Here is a 16,375-nt window from a genome sequence, read left to right as displayed (position 1 = left end):
ACAAGTTAGATATGCATCTAGAAATTATAGGAGCAACAATTCAGATTTATCAATTATCTACTATGAACCCTTTCAGCATAAGTCTACTCGTACCATTTAAACCCTCAGAAAAGGCAATTACAGTCGACAGATTTTCAGCTTATCGACTGTGAAGATAATTGAAAGGGAGAAGAATCAAGCTCACTATATCATTCATTTATGCTTTGAGTATAATGTTGAATGTGTGAAGTCCCTGTATAACATGATGTGGTTTGGAAATAGCTAAAATGAGAAATCTAGTAATCATAACTCAATATGAAGAGTGGAACTTACAAAAGAAATTTACAACTCAAAATTGGGCGTGTACATTGACTATATGTTGGTCACAGCTTGAGTGCATATGTTGACTACATGCTCATACATGGCCTCTTAAACTTCCCGAATCAGAGAGCAGCATATATTGAGAGAAAGTTAAGATCAGCACATACTTCTCAACGTCTACAACTACATAGCTGCTCAGCATGTGACACGATTTATATTGATCGTGTACCATTCAACTACACTCCAACAGCGACATAAAATGTTAGGTAATTTCTTTCCATCTGTCTTAAGCTTTGGTAGACATAGTTACCCCATACCTGTGTTGATGTGTTAGTCGATGAGCGCGAGAGAGTTGGCTCAGACACCACCTTAATAAGAAAAAATTATTCACCTCGACACTGGTATTGAACTGATAAGAGCAGGTAACTTGATCTTATCCAAAAGAGCGAGAAAGGTATATTACGATTCATCACTGCTGATACAAATGCTAAACACTGGATTGTTAAGCCAGCTTTCACTGTCACTGCATAATGGATATTAATATTCAGCTATTAGTTACAGCAAGACTTCATGAGATTTACATCATATCAATAGAAGTCCAACATGTGGCGGAAAATTGTTCCACCCTCCAAACAGCATGAGCGTAACACAAAAAGAAAAACATTGGCTTTGAATAACATATCAAGCTACAACAGTAAACTGATAAATCACATTTAGATAATTTAATTGTTGAGAGGCTTAAAAGTAGCATTAAATTTCTTTTAAGTAGAGGACAGATTTAAATTTTTAATTGTACATTTTAACTGGTGCTTTCAACTCACAAAAATGTAGAGCAAATTAAAGAGAGCCTGTGCTTCTATCTGCAGTCAGTTGGTCTCATCTTTGCAAGTGAAAGATCAAATTGTGGTAGAACATTCTGAAACATCTCTTTTGTGAAGGATTACATAGCAATATAATGCACATATTGGGAACTGAATTTTAAAAATGTAAATGACTACAGCAAAATGATTATCATCGGATAAACTCCGGATATCATAAAAGTTTCCGTTTAATAGGTTTAACTTTTAACTATCAGAAGACATAATTTCCTAAAGTATGCTAAACAGTATAACCCCTTCGAGAAGGTAATGTCATCTTCACTCTTCAGTACACAGATGATAGAGTTATTGAAACATAAAAGTATGAGTAAGGTTTACAAGAAATGCAAGAAATAAGTAACAGAAGGAACTTACTTCTAGGTGTGCTTTAAATATTGATGAGACCTTGAAATTTGAAGCAGGTATCTGATTGATGATTTGGAGAACAGATACGATGTGCAAAAACCACACATAAGCCCTTATACGTCATAATTTTCTTTTTCCCATATATATTCTAAACTTTTGCATCATTCAGCCAAATTGATTGCTAGAAATATATACCAATTATAGTATTATAACCTGTAGTCAGGCCCATCCGATTTCCCTAAGCCCTCAGCAAGTATATTGCCAACAGTATCCTTTGTGACACCTGTTTCATCGCTTACACTGGAACCCAATAATAAAGCATGAGTACTAGCATCAGGAACCCAGCCCTTTTCTAACATCAAATCCAGCAAGAAAGAGGCCTTGTTTTTGTATCCCTCTTTCAAGAGGCCATGTATCAGCATGTTGTACATGGCCGAATCAACAACTTCAAATTCTGAGACAAGCTTATCTATTGAAGAAAATATCATGTGTACCTGATTGTTTTCCACCAGATACTTCAGAAGTTTAGAAAGTGTTTCTGAATTCGGCGTTAGACCTTGTCTAAGCATTAAATCCAAGAATAGAGCAGACTTCTCTATCTGTCCAACCGAAGTCATGCTCCGAATAAGAATGCAATATGATCCCGCATCCAGCGTACAACCATCTATGACCATTCTCGACAGCACTATAAAGAGATCACTTTCTCTTCCTAAACTGGATAGACCTTGCATTACGCTGTTGTAAGCAGCAGCCGAAGACAATGTACCACAATAATATGCAATTGGTAGCAATTTGATTGCTCTAACAGTGTATCTACTAGCACAAAGTCCCTCCATAAGCTTGTCAAACGAGGTCGATTGAAGAGCACGTCTCTTTGTAGACATGAAGCAAAATACTTCGGCTGCTTCCTGAATCTTTTCCTTCTGACAAAGACACTCAATAAGTTGAGCATATGCTACAAAATCTATTAACCCGTCTTTCTCCCTAAGTTGATGAAACAATGCCAAAGCATCCTCACATTCACCTAATTTACAGTTGCCAATGATGAGAGCAGAATATGTAGATGAATCGGGGTTAATGGAGGAAATAATCATTCTAGCGAGATACTTCAAGGCATCTTTTAGCCTTTTATTATCACACAAGTATCGAATCATGATATTCCAAGAACAATGATCTGTGATGTTCCTCTCAAACATTTCATCAAACAAATCTCTTGCCATAGTAAAGGTGCCACCATTTAGAATAGCTTCAAGAAGTGCATTGTAAGGCAATACACTGGCAACTTCTTTGTCATTCAAAAACTCCTTAGCTTCACTCAACATATTCAGTTCACATAATCCGTCTATCATACTCATGAACACATCATCATCTGGCCTAACATCATTATGCACCATCTCATCTACAACTTTTATAGCATCATCCACGAGAAGATTCTTACACAAACACCTAATCGTTGCCCCATAAGTTGGTGAATCCGGAAGAACCTTAGACGATCTCATCACAGACATCAACCTCGTTACTACATCTAATTTATTCATATCACAAAATAAAGGAACTATATGAGTGTAAAAGCTAGAATAATCCGGTTCACACCGTATCCTAAACATATCATCTAAAATTACAAGTGCCTCATCCACTCTACCCCTTGCAACAAGTTCACCAATAATTATCTGAAAAGTCCTGCCATTAGGACTACAACCTTTCTTATGAAGTCGATTATACTGATCCAATGCAGCATCGGCACGATCAGCAGCAAATAAAGCCTCTATCAGATAATTAAGTGTATCAATATTAGGACCAATTCCAGCTTTCACAATCTCTTTATATACAAATAATACGTCCTTAAATTCTTTCTTTTCCTTGATAAGTGCACCCAATAATCGATTAAATACAGATATATCGGGCTTTAAACTACTCAAATTTATACATTCAAGAACACATAACCCCTCATTAAGCTTACTATTTCTAACAAATGTATCTAACAAAGCCAAAAGAACATGTTCATAATTTGGGCATTTCTCTTTTATCATCTCATTACAAAATCCTTCAATTTCATCTACTTTTCCAGCCATACCTAACTTCAATATAATCTGAAAATAAGTATCAGAAGAATGATGAAACCTTTCTTGAAGGGAAGCCCATTTAAATAACTTCAATGAAGAATCCAAATCAGTAGTGGAATCAAGAACACTTGTTAAGGTTTCTGGGTGAAGCTTATTCTTTAAAAATTGAATCTTTGTTTCAAAATCACAAGAACTGGTTGAGGGTTGATTGGTTTCTTGGGTGATTTGAATTCTACAAGCACTAGAAAGTGAATAAAAATAAGGTTTGGGATAAACCCATTTTGGGATTTTCTTGGAAATGTTTAAAGTTGAGAGTTTTATCACCATTTGCTCTCTCTCCCAAGGGGCCACTTATGTTTCAACTTAAAAGAAACATTAAGTTAAGTATATGCCTAGTCAATAGTACAAAAAATTATATGGAATTGAGCTAAGTTGAAGTGAAGGAGAGAATTTTGAAAGGTACAGAATTGAATCCTAACCTGGGAACAGAATACAGAAAGGTGAATGTTGAAGCTTGAAAGAAAAAACAGAGCAAATGAAAGAAAACTAGAAAAAAAAAAAAGGTCAAAACAAGACTACAAAAAGAGGGTATTTTCTATTTAAGGCCATATATCTTAGGGAGTTTAATTTGGCTCCCTCATATTTGTCAAGTTTATATAAAGGTGACCCCTCTCGTAGTCCATCTCTTGCTTGCTCATCCCTCTCAACACTTCTTTAAAAATGTTCATGTTCAACTTATACACGTGACAAATGACTTGGACAGTAACCAAATGCGTGTAAATGGAGCCCGAAACTTTTTTAACCCAAAAAATAACTTTTGGAACCAAACTAGGCTTCACGCACAGATTCTGTGTGTGAAAGAGGGTACTTTTTTTTTTTTTTTCTTTTTTAAGCTATCAAAATCACGTTTTTTTCATATTTTGAGCAAAGATTAGTCATGTTTCAAAACCCCGAAATATCAATATTTTATATAGAACTTAATATATTTTTTTGCGTACAATAACGTCAGCTCATTACATCAAGTATACCTAAACGGGTGGATCGTCATTTTAGGGGTTGTAAAATGCTCCGAAGTAAATTTTATTTGCTTGGAAACTTGCCATCTTTAGATCTAAGTGTCATTTTTATAGGGTTTTGATTTAAGTGTTTTGAAATAAAAATATTATATTCAACAATAATTCATCCAATACGAGAGGTTCAACCAAGGTATAATATATCTCATTCAATGCTCCCACCAAGGTTTGATCCCATGTTATTGGCATAAAAAAGAAGTAAAAAAGAGAGGCTAAACCACCAAGCCAAATTGGTAAATGCAACAAAGTAGTCATTTTTTATTTTTTATAATGTTCACTAATGATATCTAACTCGTTTTCATAAATTGAATTTTGAACCTTGAAATTGACATTCAAAACATCATTACCATGAGATTTCCATCTTGAAATCTACTTTTTATCATCAGATTTTCACCAAGCAAGAATGAAAATTGTGCACCAATTTGGGAGAAAATTCGAATTGAATGAGATAATGGGCGCTTTTTAGAAAATCGGCCACAAATCGTCCTTTACCGTTGCAAATAGATCTTGAAAAAATACCACAGGTCAAAAAAAATCGCTTAAATCGAACATCTAAGCGCAAAGTTATGACCATTTAAAGTTTCAATAATTTACAACTAGTTTTTTACCTACGCACCTGTCCTTATATTTTATTTACGTGAGTGAAAACTAGTTGTAAATTGTATTTTTTATAGAATTGCACCAAAGGAATGCATCTCATTCCAAGGAGTATGGCTCTATTTCTCCAACATGGAATGAATATCTTTTGTGTATATGAGCTTAAAGTTCTTTTCTTTCTTTTGCATCAAACACCAAATGAGGTTTTGCCTTTGACATAACTACCTTGGTTCGTCCAAACGACCCTGTAACTCGTCTGTGAGTGTGTTCATCAAAAAGGTCTAGGCACCCAATTAGAGCTTTTGGTTGGGCCACATGGATCAATCTCTACTTCTATTTGATTGAGCAGTTTTAAGTCCTGTCATTGATCGGAAACTATAAATATTGCCGCAATTCTACCACGTTCTATTGCCCTGGCCAAGTGAACTTGCACTAGCTTCTTAGTGGTCCATAGTTTTAGCATTCTTATACACTGATGGATAATCTTCTCAATGCACAACCCCCAACCCCACGCTGTTTAACACGTTTAGAAAAAAGGATAAGGCACTATTACCCCCGAACTTTGGCTGAAGTTGCTACGACACACCTTATTTTTTCAAGAGTCCTATTACTCCCTAAACTTTTTAAAAACGAAATAATTACCACCCTAAGCGCTAATATCTACTCTCTTGTGACATACATTCTCCTAGCCACATGTATATTTACTTTGTTTTATATTTTTTAAAATTCTTTTTGCTAACGTAGCAATTTAAAAAAAAATGAAAAACTAATTTTTTTAAGAAAATAATAAAAAATGGAAATCTTAAAAAAATATGATAATTTGATTTTTTGAAACCCATTTTAAAAAAAAAAAAAATCTGAAAACACGAATTCTTTTAAAATATGAAAAATGGATTTTTTTTCAAATATCTTTAAAAATCTAAATTTTCATAATTTCATTTTTTAGGACACTTTTATTTTTCAAATAAAATCTTGATTATTTTTTAAAAAATCTGACAAAAGTGTTTTTTCTTATCAAAATGTGAAAAAACTGAATTTTATAAAAATTTGGAAAAACTAACATTTCTTTTAAAATGTGGAAAGCCCGCTTTTTAAAACTAAATCTGGAAAACTAAATTTTTTTTTCATATATAGAAAAAAAATCAATTTTCCACATTTTTCTTTAAAAATAAGTTTTTCATATTTATTTTCTAAAAAGCAAATTTTTTCATCTTTTTTAAAAACAATTTAGTTTTTCATATTTTAAGAAAATACAGATTTTTAATTAAAAAAAAATAAGTTTTCCACATTTTTAAAAAAAAAAAAAAATCAGTTTAGAAAAAAAAAAATTAATGATAAGTAATTAGGTTAATTAAATGTGAAGTGCTCAATTAAAAAATGACACATTTCAGATTTATATTTCTCACCCTCCCAAAGAGATTGTATAATATACTCTCCTTGTCACGTCAGCGCTTAGAATGATAATTATTTCATTTTTAAAAAGTTCAAGAGAGTAATAAAACCCTTGAAAAGATAAGATGTATTGTAACAACTTTGGTCAAAGTTCAAGAGCTAACAGTGCCTCATCCCTTTAGAAAAATGATAAACAAGAAAACTGCACAAAAGATGAAAACCCATATCGCCAAAAAGACCTTATTTTTGCTTCTGATATGGAAGAGAACCCGATCAAGAGTTTTGAGTCGTTCCTGTTTTAGGTCCTGGAGCAATCCCAGAAACAAAATCAGAGGATATTTATGCTTACTGTATTTAAAGGGTGAAATTGGAGAGAGAAAACTCTCAAATTTGAGGGATCATTTGTATCGAAAACTCGGGATTTCTGAAGGAGCTTGCACTCGTAATAAACATCAAAGGAAATCAACTTCTTTCCGAAACACAATTGTTCCCCTACAAGTGAATTAACCACAGCATATTGAAAAATGAATGTGCAAAATTACTTTCTTCCGAAGCACAATTGTTCCTACAAGTGAATCAACCACTAGAATATTGAAAAATTAAGGTGCAAAATTATTCACATAATGATTTTTGGTACTAAAAGTAATTAGAGAGAAGAAAAAGTCACTGCAATAAATAAAGAAAAAACAAGGAAAGTTTTATTTAAAAGTTACTGCTGAAAATGAACTCCTTTCAAGTTCCAGCCATTACAACATATATCTACAATAATTTAAAACAGCAGGGGAATGAACCTAAAGCCTGCATTGAGATGATAGCATACAATTTTCTTTGTATGCAGTCAGCCTGGATTATAAGTAGAATAATCCATCATTAGATTACCATACCTTCCATTACAACTCTTGTCGAAGTTACCAAGGATGTAGTCATTTATCTCTTGACTTCTTGCATCATTCCAAGTGAAATGTGATACGGTTAAAGGATTTATCAGTCTTCAAAACCTCTGATTTATACATAATACCATAATCTGCCACGTAATTTGGTTCGGCTAGTCTTGTTTTGTTGAAACTCTAGGGTCTGGGGCATTCAATTCTCTGCCCAGCAAGCAAGATCTGAAAATCTTCATATTTCATGATACACCTTTAAACACTACTTTTACAATAACTCAGCTCCAAGCCTCCAACAGCTTCAGAGTGTCTTTAACTCCAGTAATTTTGCCATTAATATAAACCAGACAAGCATGTCCTTTCTCAACAAGGTTTATACCGAAAACTGCTCTGAGATGTTTTATATTCAAAACGTACATTTGATACAAAAGCAACTAGGATATTCTCACATATGTTTACTCGAAGAGCTCCAGAATCACAGTTCGCGACTTCCCACAAATATTGATGCCCTTAATCAATAATCAATAACCGGGCAATGAAGCAATAGCCCAAAATACGAAGCACCAACCACCGATGTGATAGCAATCTCTCACTTAAGGTATTTTAGAATTCCAGCTAAACCCCAACGTCCCAGAAGGCTTTCTTAAAGCATCCAACATAAGTTCTCATCACAGTGCTTTCTGATTTCCCAGGAAAAGATAAAACAGCCAAACTATAAATGTATCTACTCCAGAACAATCTAATTAACCATAAATACCACTACTTAACCTACTGCGACACTTTAAGAGAAGAAATGGGCTAGATTGACCTGTTACCAGTTCAGTCGATAGGCGAGTGAAGGAACTGATAAGAAGTACCTATAAGCCGTCTCTCCCCATCCATAACCAGATCTTGCAGATCTTAGGTCGCAGCTACCACCCCTGAGTCGGGGACGATCTCTGCGAGAGTAATCTTAATTGGTTGCCACCCGGATTGAGGTTGTACAAGCCACTTCTTCATATTGATAACCATATGCAAGATCTGAAGTATTTCGCCTAAAGCACGCTCCTTTAAGCACATTTTCTTAATAACTGTAGCTGCTTCAAACCTAGTGAAGGATCAAGTAAATAAAAAAGTTCAAAATTAGATTATATCAGCCAGACACACACAAAGAAGCATCTCTTTATTTTTTAGAAAAGGTGAGGTAACACCACATGAGGAACCATCTTTATAGGACCTAACAAGATAAAAATCTGCTAGACATTATCCTTAACCTAAATGCTTTTTACTCAATACAACGTTAGATAAAAAATTTAATTGGAAGTCCTTCACCTAAACATTAACTTTAGATACTTCGCCAAACATCCACCAAAATCCAATAGGTTCAGACTGATGAGAACCCATTACCTGCACTGAGTAGCACTTATGGCGGCTCGTCCAGCAGGAGATGATAGAAATTTCTGGAGGTTATCCCATGCTTCTTTGGGATATTGTTTCATATTACCACCAATGGGATTCACACACCTCCATAGGTTCTCATTTTTACCAACATACAATTGCAACGCGCCTAAATTCCGCGTTACTACCAGCTGTTGTTCAACGGCACTCGCGAGAGCCTTCTTAACATCAGTATTGCGGTGTTTTGGATCTCCATATTTGACGCAATCGGCGATGTTTGCTTCAGTAGGCATAATCTTCTCATATTTTAGGGTGTTCAATGCAAGTAAAATGACTCCAATAAGGCCTTGAATATAATCAGAAGGTTTTGGGCATCCTGGAGCTCCCCACACGCCATTGGTAGGTCCATTATTGTTATTTGTTGTAGATGACTGTGGCGGTGGTGGTGGAATCTCAGGGCTGGGATGTGGATACCTGTTCACCTCTTTTTCGACGTAAGGTGGTGTTTTCTTCTGCAAATTGTGTCCTTTATGAGGCCCATTTATATTTGTATAAGAATTCTCAATCTTAGGAGGTTGTCTCGATTCTCCATTCCGCGGTTGAGAAAAAGGACGATTATGACCATTATTGGAGGTTTCACTGATTTTTAGCTTACCCATATCAGGCATAGGTATTTGAGGGCCTGAGGTGAAGCCTTGTGCATCAGACCTAGGAGGCATTGATTGCGAACGATGCACATGCGAATTCAGTGGTAGGAAATTACCAGGTGGAATTACAGGTGATACAGGAAAGTGGTTTGGCCTTACAGGAGTATAATTATTTTGATAATTGTTCTGTGAGTTGTTTCCATTTGTCCAGGAAGCCTCGGGATTACCAGGAACACAGCCTGAGACAGGTAAAGGCCCACTGAAAGGAGTCCTTGAGTTATGAGCTCCAGGCAGCTCCACTGAATCATTGAACTGCTTAGGATATCCATATCCTGGTTGATGAAAGTTTGCAGCACCATGATTTTCTTGTGTGCCGGACATTGCAGATGAATTTCGTGATATATTGGGTTGATTCACACTTCTACGAACTGGCTTGCCCTTCTGTTTACTATCTGTACCCCTTCCCATATTGTTAAACTTCTGTGGGCTTTCATGGGAAGTGTCAAGTTGTTTTATCATACTGGAGTCACTCGATGAAGTAGATAATGCGTCCGAAGAGGGTAAAGAACCGTAGCTGTTATTTACAAGTTGACTTGATTCACTATTTGTGAGAGGCGGTCCTCCAGCAGAAAGGCTTGTCCAGAGCCAAACAGTCTTCGCAGCAGCGACGAGTGGAACAGATGCTTTTTGAGGTTGTGCTAGAAGAATATTATATCGGCGCATGCGTAATTGATGAAGCGCATTTGAAAAATCACGATCTCCCGAAATCAACAAATAATTAGCAGGTGCCGGATTGTCTACCGCCCAGAATAACATGTCCACGAGAATCTTTTTATCACTTGCATCTTTGACACCTGTACACGTTTGGTCAAAAATTAGTCGTGAAGGAGTCCAAACAGTCCTAAAGCAGATTTAATCACGCTACAATAAATGTTAAAAATAAGAATCTTGAATACAGTGGTTTTCACTTATTTTATACACCACCTTCAAAAATTACCTTAACAATCGGATACATTAAATGCTAAATTTAGTTTTCGTCCTACAAGAGCATACCGAATATGAATATCTTATTTACACGTACACGTGGAAGGCTAAATCAGCGCAATCAATCTCGCAGGTGGATCCACCTATCCAGAATCTAATCCCAGATCAAACCATTTATACATGAAAACGTGCTTAAAAAAACACGTAGTCCACTCCCATTGCCATAAAAAAGTACGGAATGTGCAGTAGTACTCGCACCCAATAACTTAAAATCCTCGATCTACGTCGGACCACTATTTTGTATATAATTCCGGAAAATAAAAAGACCAGCAACTCATAACATTTTTCAATCTGTGCTAAACAGATTCTGAACACCCCATCTCTATCACTTATAGGGGGTTCGACAAGAAAAATTACACAAATAAACACCATCATTACTTTTTTCCAAGTAAAAATCCTTTCTTTTTCCACTTTTCTTTTTTTTTTTAAAAAAAAGAATGGGAGAACATGGTGAATTTCACTGGGAAAAGATGCAATTTTGCATCTGACAGTGTGAATTCAGAAAGACACTTCGTTGACTTCTATATATCATCACCAACCGGACACTCACAAACCCAAAATCCAACAAGATCTAACCGATCCTGTCCAGTCACACAAATTCATCAACTTTTAAACATAGATCAACTCAATCAAACCTCAAATCAACCAAAAAACAAGCCATTTAATCTGAATTACACAAACTAACAACCATCCACACATCAAAAAAAACGTAACTTTACACATCAGTCCACAAAAAACATAAAATCCATTACTTTTAAACATAGATCAACTTTTAACAAGTCATTTTAACCAACCACACATCAAAAAAAAACGTAAATTAACACATAAGTCAACAATTATATACCTGCAGGAACATGATTAAGGCCAATTCCAGTACTATTTAAGGCTTGTTGAACAGAAGAAGAGATCTTAGTAGTATCACCATAAGCAGAAATGGAAACAGGTCCACAGTAATTCATATTAACAAGAGCAGAACTTATATTCTGTGCAATCGCATGAGGATCAGATCCTCTTTGTACTTGACAGTTTTCTATATCCCACCATACCGAAACCCTAGCCCCTGAGTACAGTGACTCCGCCGTGCCTGCCGATTGTTGCGCCGGCGGACCGCCCACTCCGCCGCCGTTACCGTTTCCACCGGCACCCCCCATATGCGCACGATAGCGAATACCGATGTGTGAAATTTAGTGTGTGTGGATGGTGTGTTAAGGTTTAGTTGAGGAGTGCGTAGGATTAGAGAGGAGTAGATGATGATGATATAGGAAGAGAAAGTGTTGTGGGGACTGGGGTGGAAGATTCATGAGGGGTTTGCGCAATGACGATTCTGTCCTTTACTCCCTTCGTCAAGAAGTAAGGCCGTGTCACTTTAGTCTCAAAGTAAGTTTTGTTTTAGAAATTTAAGACGGAAAATAATACTATTATTTTCAACTATATGATTATATTAAAGAATTAGTTCTTCCACTTTCATCTCTGGTTTGATGGTTGTACGTGTTAAAATCTGATACATTCCATTTTGTTTCTCATCCAAATCTTTTGCAACACTTCAGGTTTACTTCTTTTGTTACGTGCTATCATAGATACAATCATACTCAATTTGATGGAATTGTTTGATCTTAATAAGGATCTTATATAATTTCGCACGTGAAGGGTTATTTGTTGGTTTCGTCTAGTCACGCTCAATTCTCAAGAAATATTTAATGCTGATACAGTTTGACTATGCACGAAGTTAAGAAAGAAATGAAGACTTGTAGAACTTGTGGTCTAAAACAATCCATAGATATTTGTGTGGCTGTAAATTATTTCATTAAGGGTAAAAGGAAAAGTTTTAAGTTAAATTATTTTTAAATATAGAAATCTATTATTCTTTTTGGGACGACTAATAAGGAAAATGAATCACATAAATTGATACAGATGAATATTAATTAGGAGTAGTATTTGACTAACTTTACCCTAACTTATGAATGAGTTATAATCTTTTTTATTAAATATTTTTACTCTTTTTATGTGTCATCTCCATTAATAATAAAATTTTACTAAAAATAAATGAAAAAAATAATTAATTGTCTTGAATTTTTAAAACTGTAAATAATTTGACACAAATAATTTTAATCACGACATAAAATTTGAGGTGGAGGGAGCACTGAGTACATAAGCGAGTGAATAGATTGGTAATTAAAATAGTGGTGCCGTTGGAAGCGACGAATGACTTGACTTCGATTGAGGAAAGAGCTGAGTAGGGGTACTAATTTTTTATTTTTTATTTTTCTTTTTGTAGCATTTAAGTCTGCCTATTGACTCTTCGTCTTCAACTATTATTTCATTTCAGTCTTAAATGAGTATGAAATTTTCTTATTCCAATCTGACATGTATTGTCCTAATTGGATCTCTCTACGTCATATTTTCTTTTTCTCGAAAAAGAATGAAAGTGTTGAATCATCATGAAGAAAAGTATGTGAAAAAACTACTAGTCAATTTTAATATAAATAGAATTCTACCCTTCATTAGGAAAAATATTTACTCCATTTTGCTTTTGATGTTTACAGTAAAGCATTAAATATATGACGTGTACTTTTTTACAAAAATATTTATTATTAAGCTTAATACATCCATAACCAGCTAAACTTATTAGGAAATTTAGTTTATTCAAATCATGGTTGTCCAATTGAACACATGATAAAGTGTTCGTATTAGACACTTGCAGTTCAAATTGATAAAAAAAATTGCACGTGTTCTCAAGCATATACTGTATTAAGTAGTCAAGTTCACCATATAAAACATGTTATCTCATTTAATTATACACGTATTTTCGATTAGAATAAGCCGGCGTTCATTTATTGACGCTAATTTAATGTGTATAAGTAAAAAAAAATGAAGTTTTAAGTGGTTAACTTATCTACGTATGAATATTTGAGAAAACACGCAAAAGAAATCCAAAATTTGAACCAAGTATCTAATAGGAACTTTTTATCACATGTTCATATGCTCAATTGGAACAAGTTGTAATTCGAATGTTTAAATGAAATTCACTGAATTTTTTTTAAGATGTTTTGGATGTATTAAGCTTATTTTATTGTTGATATAACTATCAACCTAATTATAGCACTAATAAATCAATATGAGTCAATGCAAATACTAGTGGCTTGACTTCCGTTGGTATTCTCTTTCTTTGAAGTGTAGCATTCAAGTTTGATCATTGACTTTTGGTCGTGGAGTATCATTTACTCTTAAATATGGACTTGTTCCAATCTAACATAGATGGATGTAATTGGATCTCTCAAGTCTCAACGCGTAATGTTGTCGTTGGTCATTTTCCTTTTCTTTTGTTTTACGTACATTCTTTTTATTTCTCTGATTTTTTTATTTATATTTTTTTTTGTAAAAAATAAGTGAGTATCAATAACATAATATACAAAGGATATGTAAAATTGAAAACGTAAACCTCAGTGATGCATAGTGAAGTTAAACCCATCGGTATTTGAAAAGGAGGGAACACAAGATGAGACGTTTTATTTAATACGAGAAAGGTATAAATCTTATGAATTTTGAATTTTTACTATAACATTTATAAAATATTATAAAAATAGGTAAAATTGAGGACAAACATGATTGATGATACTACTCCTACTTGTGTAAAGAGTGTGATTGACCAACATGTACTGCTTTTTACCTATCAATATCCTACCCATTGGAGCATGTATGTAAACAGAAAGAAAAAAAAAACTAGATATATAATATGTTATAATTTACAATCTTATAAATAAATACCTAAAACTACAACATTCTTCCGTGCGATGCACTAGATTCTTTACTTCATTGGTAAACCCATATTATTCAATTTGAAAATATTGGATCCATTACTTGCCTTATTCATGCATGCCAAAGATTTATACCTTCGACAAAGCATCTTTTTTCTTTCAAAATGGAAATAAAATATTTTTCAAATATAAAAGTAAGTCGGTAGTTTGGAGGTATGAATTTAACCTGTCCGATCAGAACCCGTACTGGGTGTATGGGAACAAAAACCCAAAGTGAAACCCAGTCCATGGAGAAGATTGGCGTTGGGCCAATACAGGCCCTAATTTTTTGTTCTCAGCCTATTTTAGGGGGTTCTCTTTTGGCAGGGTCATTTGCACTTTTGTTCCTATTTGTGTTGGGTCTTTAATTTTTGTCCCTCAATGGAATTTATGCCCATGGGGCATAAGTTCTTTAAGGATCTGACACGAGTTGTGTCGGATTTCGTAAAGAATTTATGCTCCGCTAGGCATAAGTTGCATTTGAAGGGTAAAAATTAAAGACCAGCCCGTTTGAAGGGAAAATCGTGCAATTTCTTGCTCTGGGCAACTCGGCTATACTCTTGATTGTCTAGACTTGAGAGTTAAACAATATTGACTCCGTTTGGACATAGATTTTGAAGTTAAAACTTGAAACTTGAAAATTTGAGTTTTCTTTTAAGTTGTGTTTAGACATTTATTTTGACGAATTCATAGAGGAATTTGGTTTCTACTAGTTCTACTCTTAATAATTCAGAGAGGATTGCTTGGTTACCTCAAGGAGAGACTATCAATTTGCATCACTCACACTCTTCAGGAGAGCTGGACTCCATCTTCAACGAACATCATCGCAGTTGGACCAGGAAAATCGAGGCGAAAGTGAAGCAATGGAGGAGGATCGATTTAAGAAATAGGGTTTCTGATTTGGGATTGTGATATAGTCGCTGCTGCTTTCTCATTTTAGTTTTGTTGCTTTACATATTTTTTTATCTTTTATTGTAGGGACAATTTTCTTTCTTTATAAATAAAGGAGCCACGTGGCAAAAAAAAAAAAAACAATTTGAAGTTTTGTAAGTGGAAATGAAATTTTTTCGAAAAATCAGTTTTTGAAATTTGAAAATATTTTGAAGATAAATTTTCAAAATATAATCCAAAATCTATGGACAAACTCTACCTATGGTGCAGGAGTATAAAGTTCAAACAGAATATTTAAACTTGTGGAATTGCCTATCAATGATAGTCATTTTATAAAACCTATTCAGATGAACTTATAATTTTACTTCTTTTAAGTCAAACACCCCTAGTTTCTTATGTTAAATCCTCTCAATTTTCAGTCTATCTGTTTTCATAATTTCACTGTAGATTTAAGTCAAATGTCTAATTTGATATTAATACTCTGAGTACATTAATTTATGTTCTAGAATTAACGTTTCTTCGTGTATTACATTTATTTCCCTTTCTTTCTTTTTTTAAGTTTTGAACAGAATTTCCCTTTTTCTTAATGAACTTTGGGTTCCTTATCTTGAATTTTCTAAGAGAGAGAGCTCTTGAGCAATATGCAAAGTTGAATTAATATATGTTTGAAATCTTACGGAAAATCTAAGGATCTCATGCAATTGAAAAAGGTGTGTGAAAACCATTGCCTTTTTAAGGATATTTCACATTTAAGAACGGTGTATTCCGGTAATTCAAATGCTCTTCTAAATATAAAGGCAGTAACATAAACTAACAAAGATATATTTTGAGTAAAAATCCAGCACAATAGAATATAGGGAGGAATTTCTCTTTATATATTTTACACTTACAAAAGGAAAAAGTTTGAAACAATATGTAGGAGAGAAATGAAACAATCAGAATGAGTGTCATGACTGAAAAGAAAAGACTTGTGAGAATATAGATGAGGAGATCCGGCAAATTGGCTAATCCTTTGATGGCCAGATGAAGGTTCCAAATGAAAGTTAAATAACGGTTGCAACATGGTTATCGCTATTCAATTGCCTTAAAA

General features: G+C 34.3%; 2 protein-coding genes across 2 annotated transcripts; both read right to left on the bottom strand.

Moving 5' to 3' along the window:
• Positions 1-174: 174 nt before the first annotated feature.
• LOC132064418 (pentatricopeptide repeat-containing protein At5g16420, mitochondrial-like) lies at positions 175-4,274 on the bottom strand. The gene is made up of 3 exons (XM_059457392.1): positions 1,533-4,274; positions 618-823; positions 175-536 (listed from the first exon to the last, which is right to left on the bottom strand). The coding sequence occupies exon 1, from the start codon at positions 3,911-3,913 to the stop codon at positions 1,730-1,732; it is 2,184 nt and encodes a 727-aa protein (XP_059313375.1). The 5' UTR covers positions 3,914-4,274; the 3' UTR covers positions 175-536; positions 618-823; positions 1,533-1,729.
• A 3,050-nt stretch (positions 4,275-7,324) lies between these two features.
• On the bottom strand, positions 7,325-11,862 carry LOC132064417 (uncharacterized). The gene is made up of 3 exons (XM_059457391.1): positions 11,445-11,862; positions 8,919-10,410; positions 7,325-8,619 (listed from the first exon to the last, which is right to left on the bottom strand). The coding sequence occupies exons 1-3, from the start codon at positions 11,749-11,751 to the stop codon at positions 8,433-8,435; spliced, it is 1,986 nt and encodes a 661-aa protein (XP_059313374.1). The 5' UTR covers positions 11,752-11,862; the 3' UTR covers positions 7,325-8,432.
• Between the last annotated feature and the right edge of the window lie 4,513 nt (positions 11,863-16,375).

The sequence above is a fragment of the Lycium ferocissimum genome, chromosome 7, assembly GCF_029784015.1.
Source record: "Lycium ferocissimum isolate CSIRO_LF1 chromosome 7, AGI_CSIRO_Lferr_CH_V1, whole genome shotgun sequence".
Taxonomy (NCBI): Eukaryota; Viridiplantae; Streptophyta; class Magnoliopsida; order Solanales; family Solanaceae; genus Lycium; species Lycium ferocissimum.
Note: the sequence above shows the minus strand (reverse complement) of the source record. Positions and strands in the feature narration are given on the sequence as shown.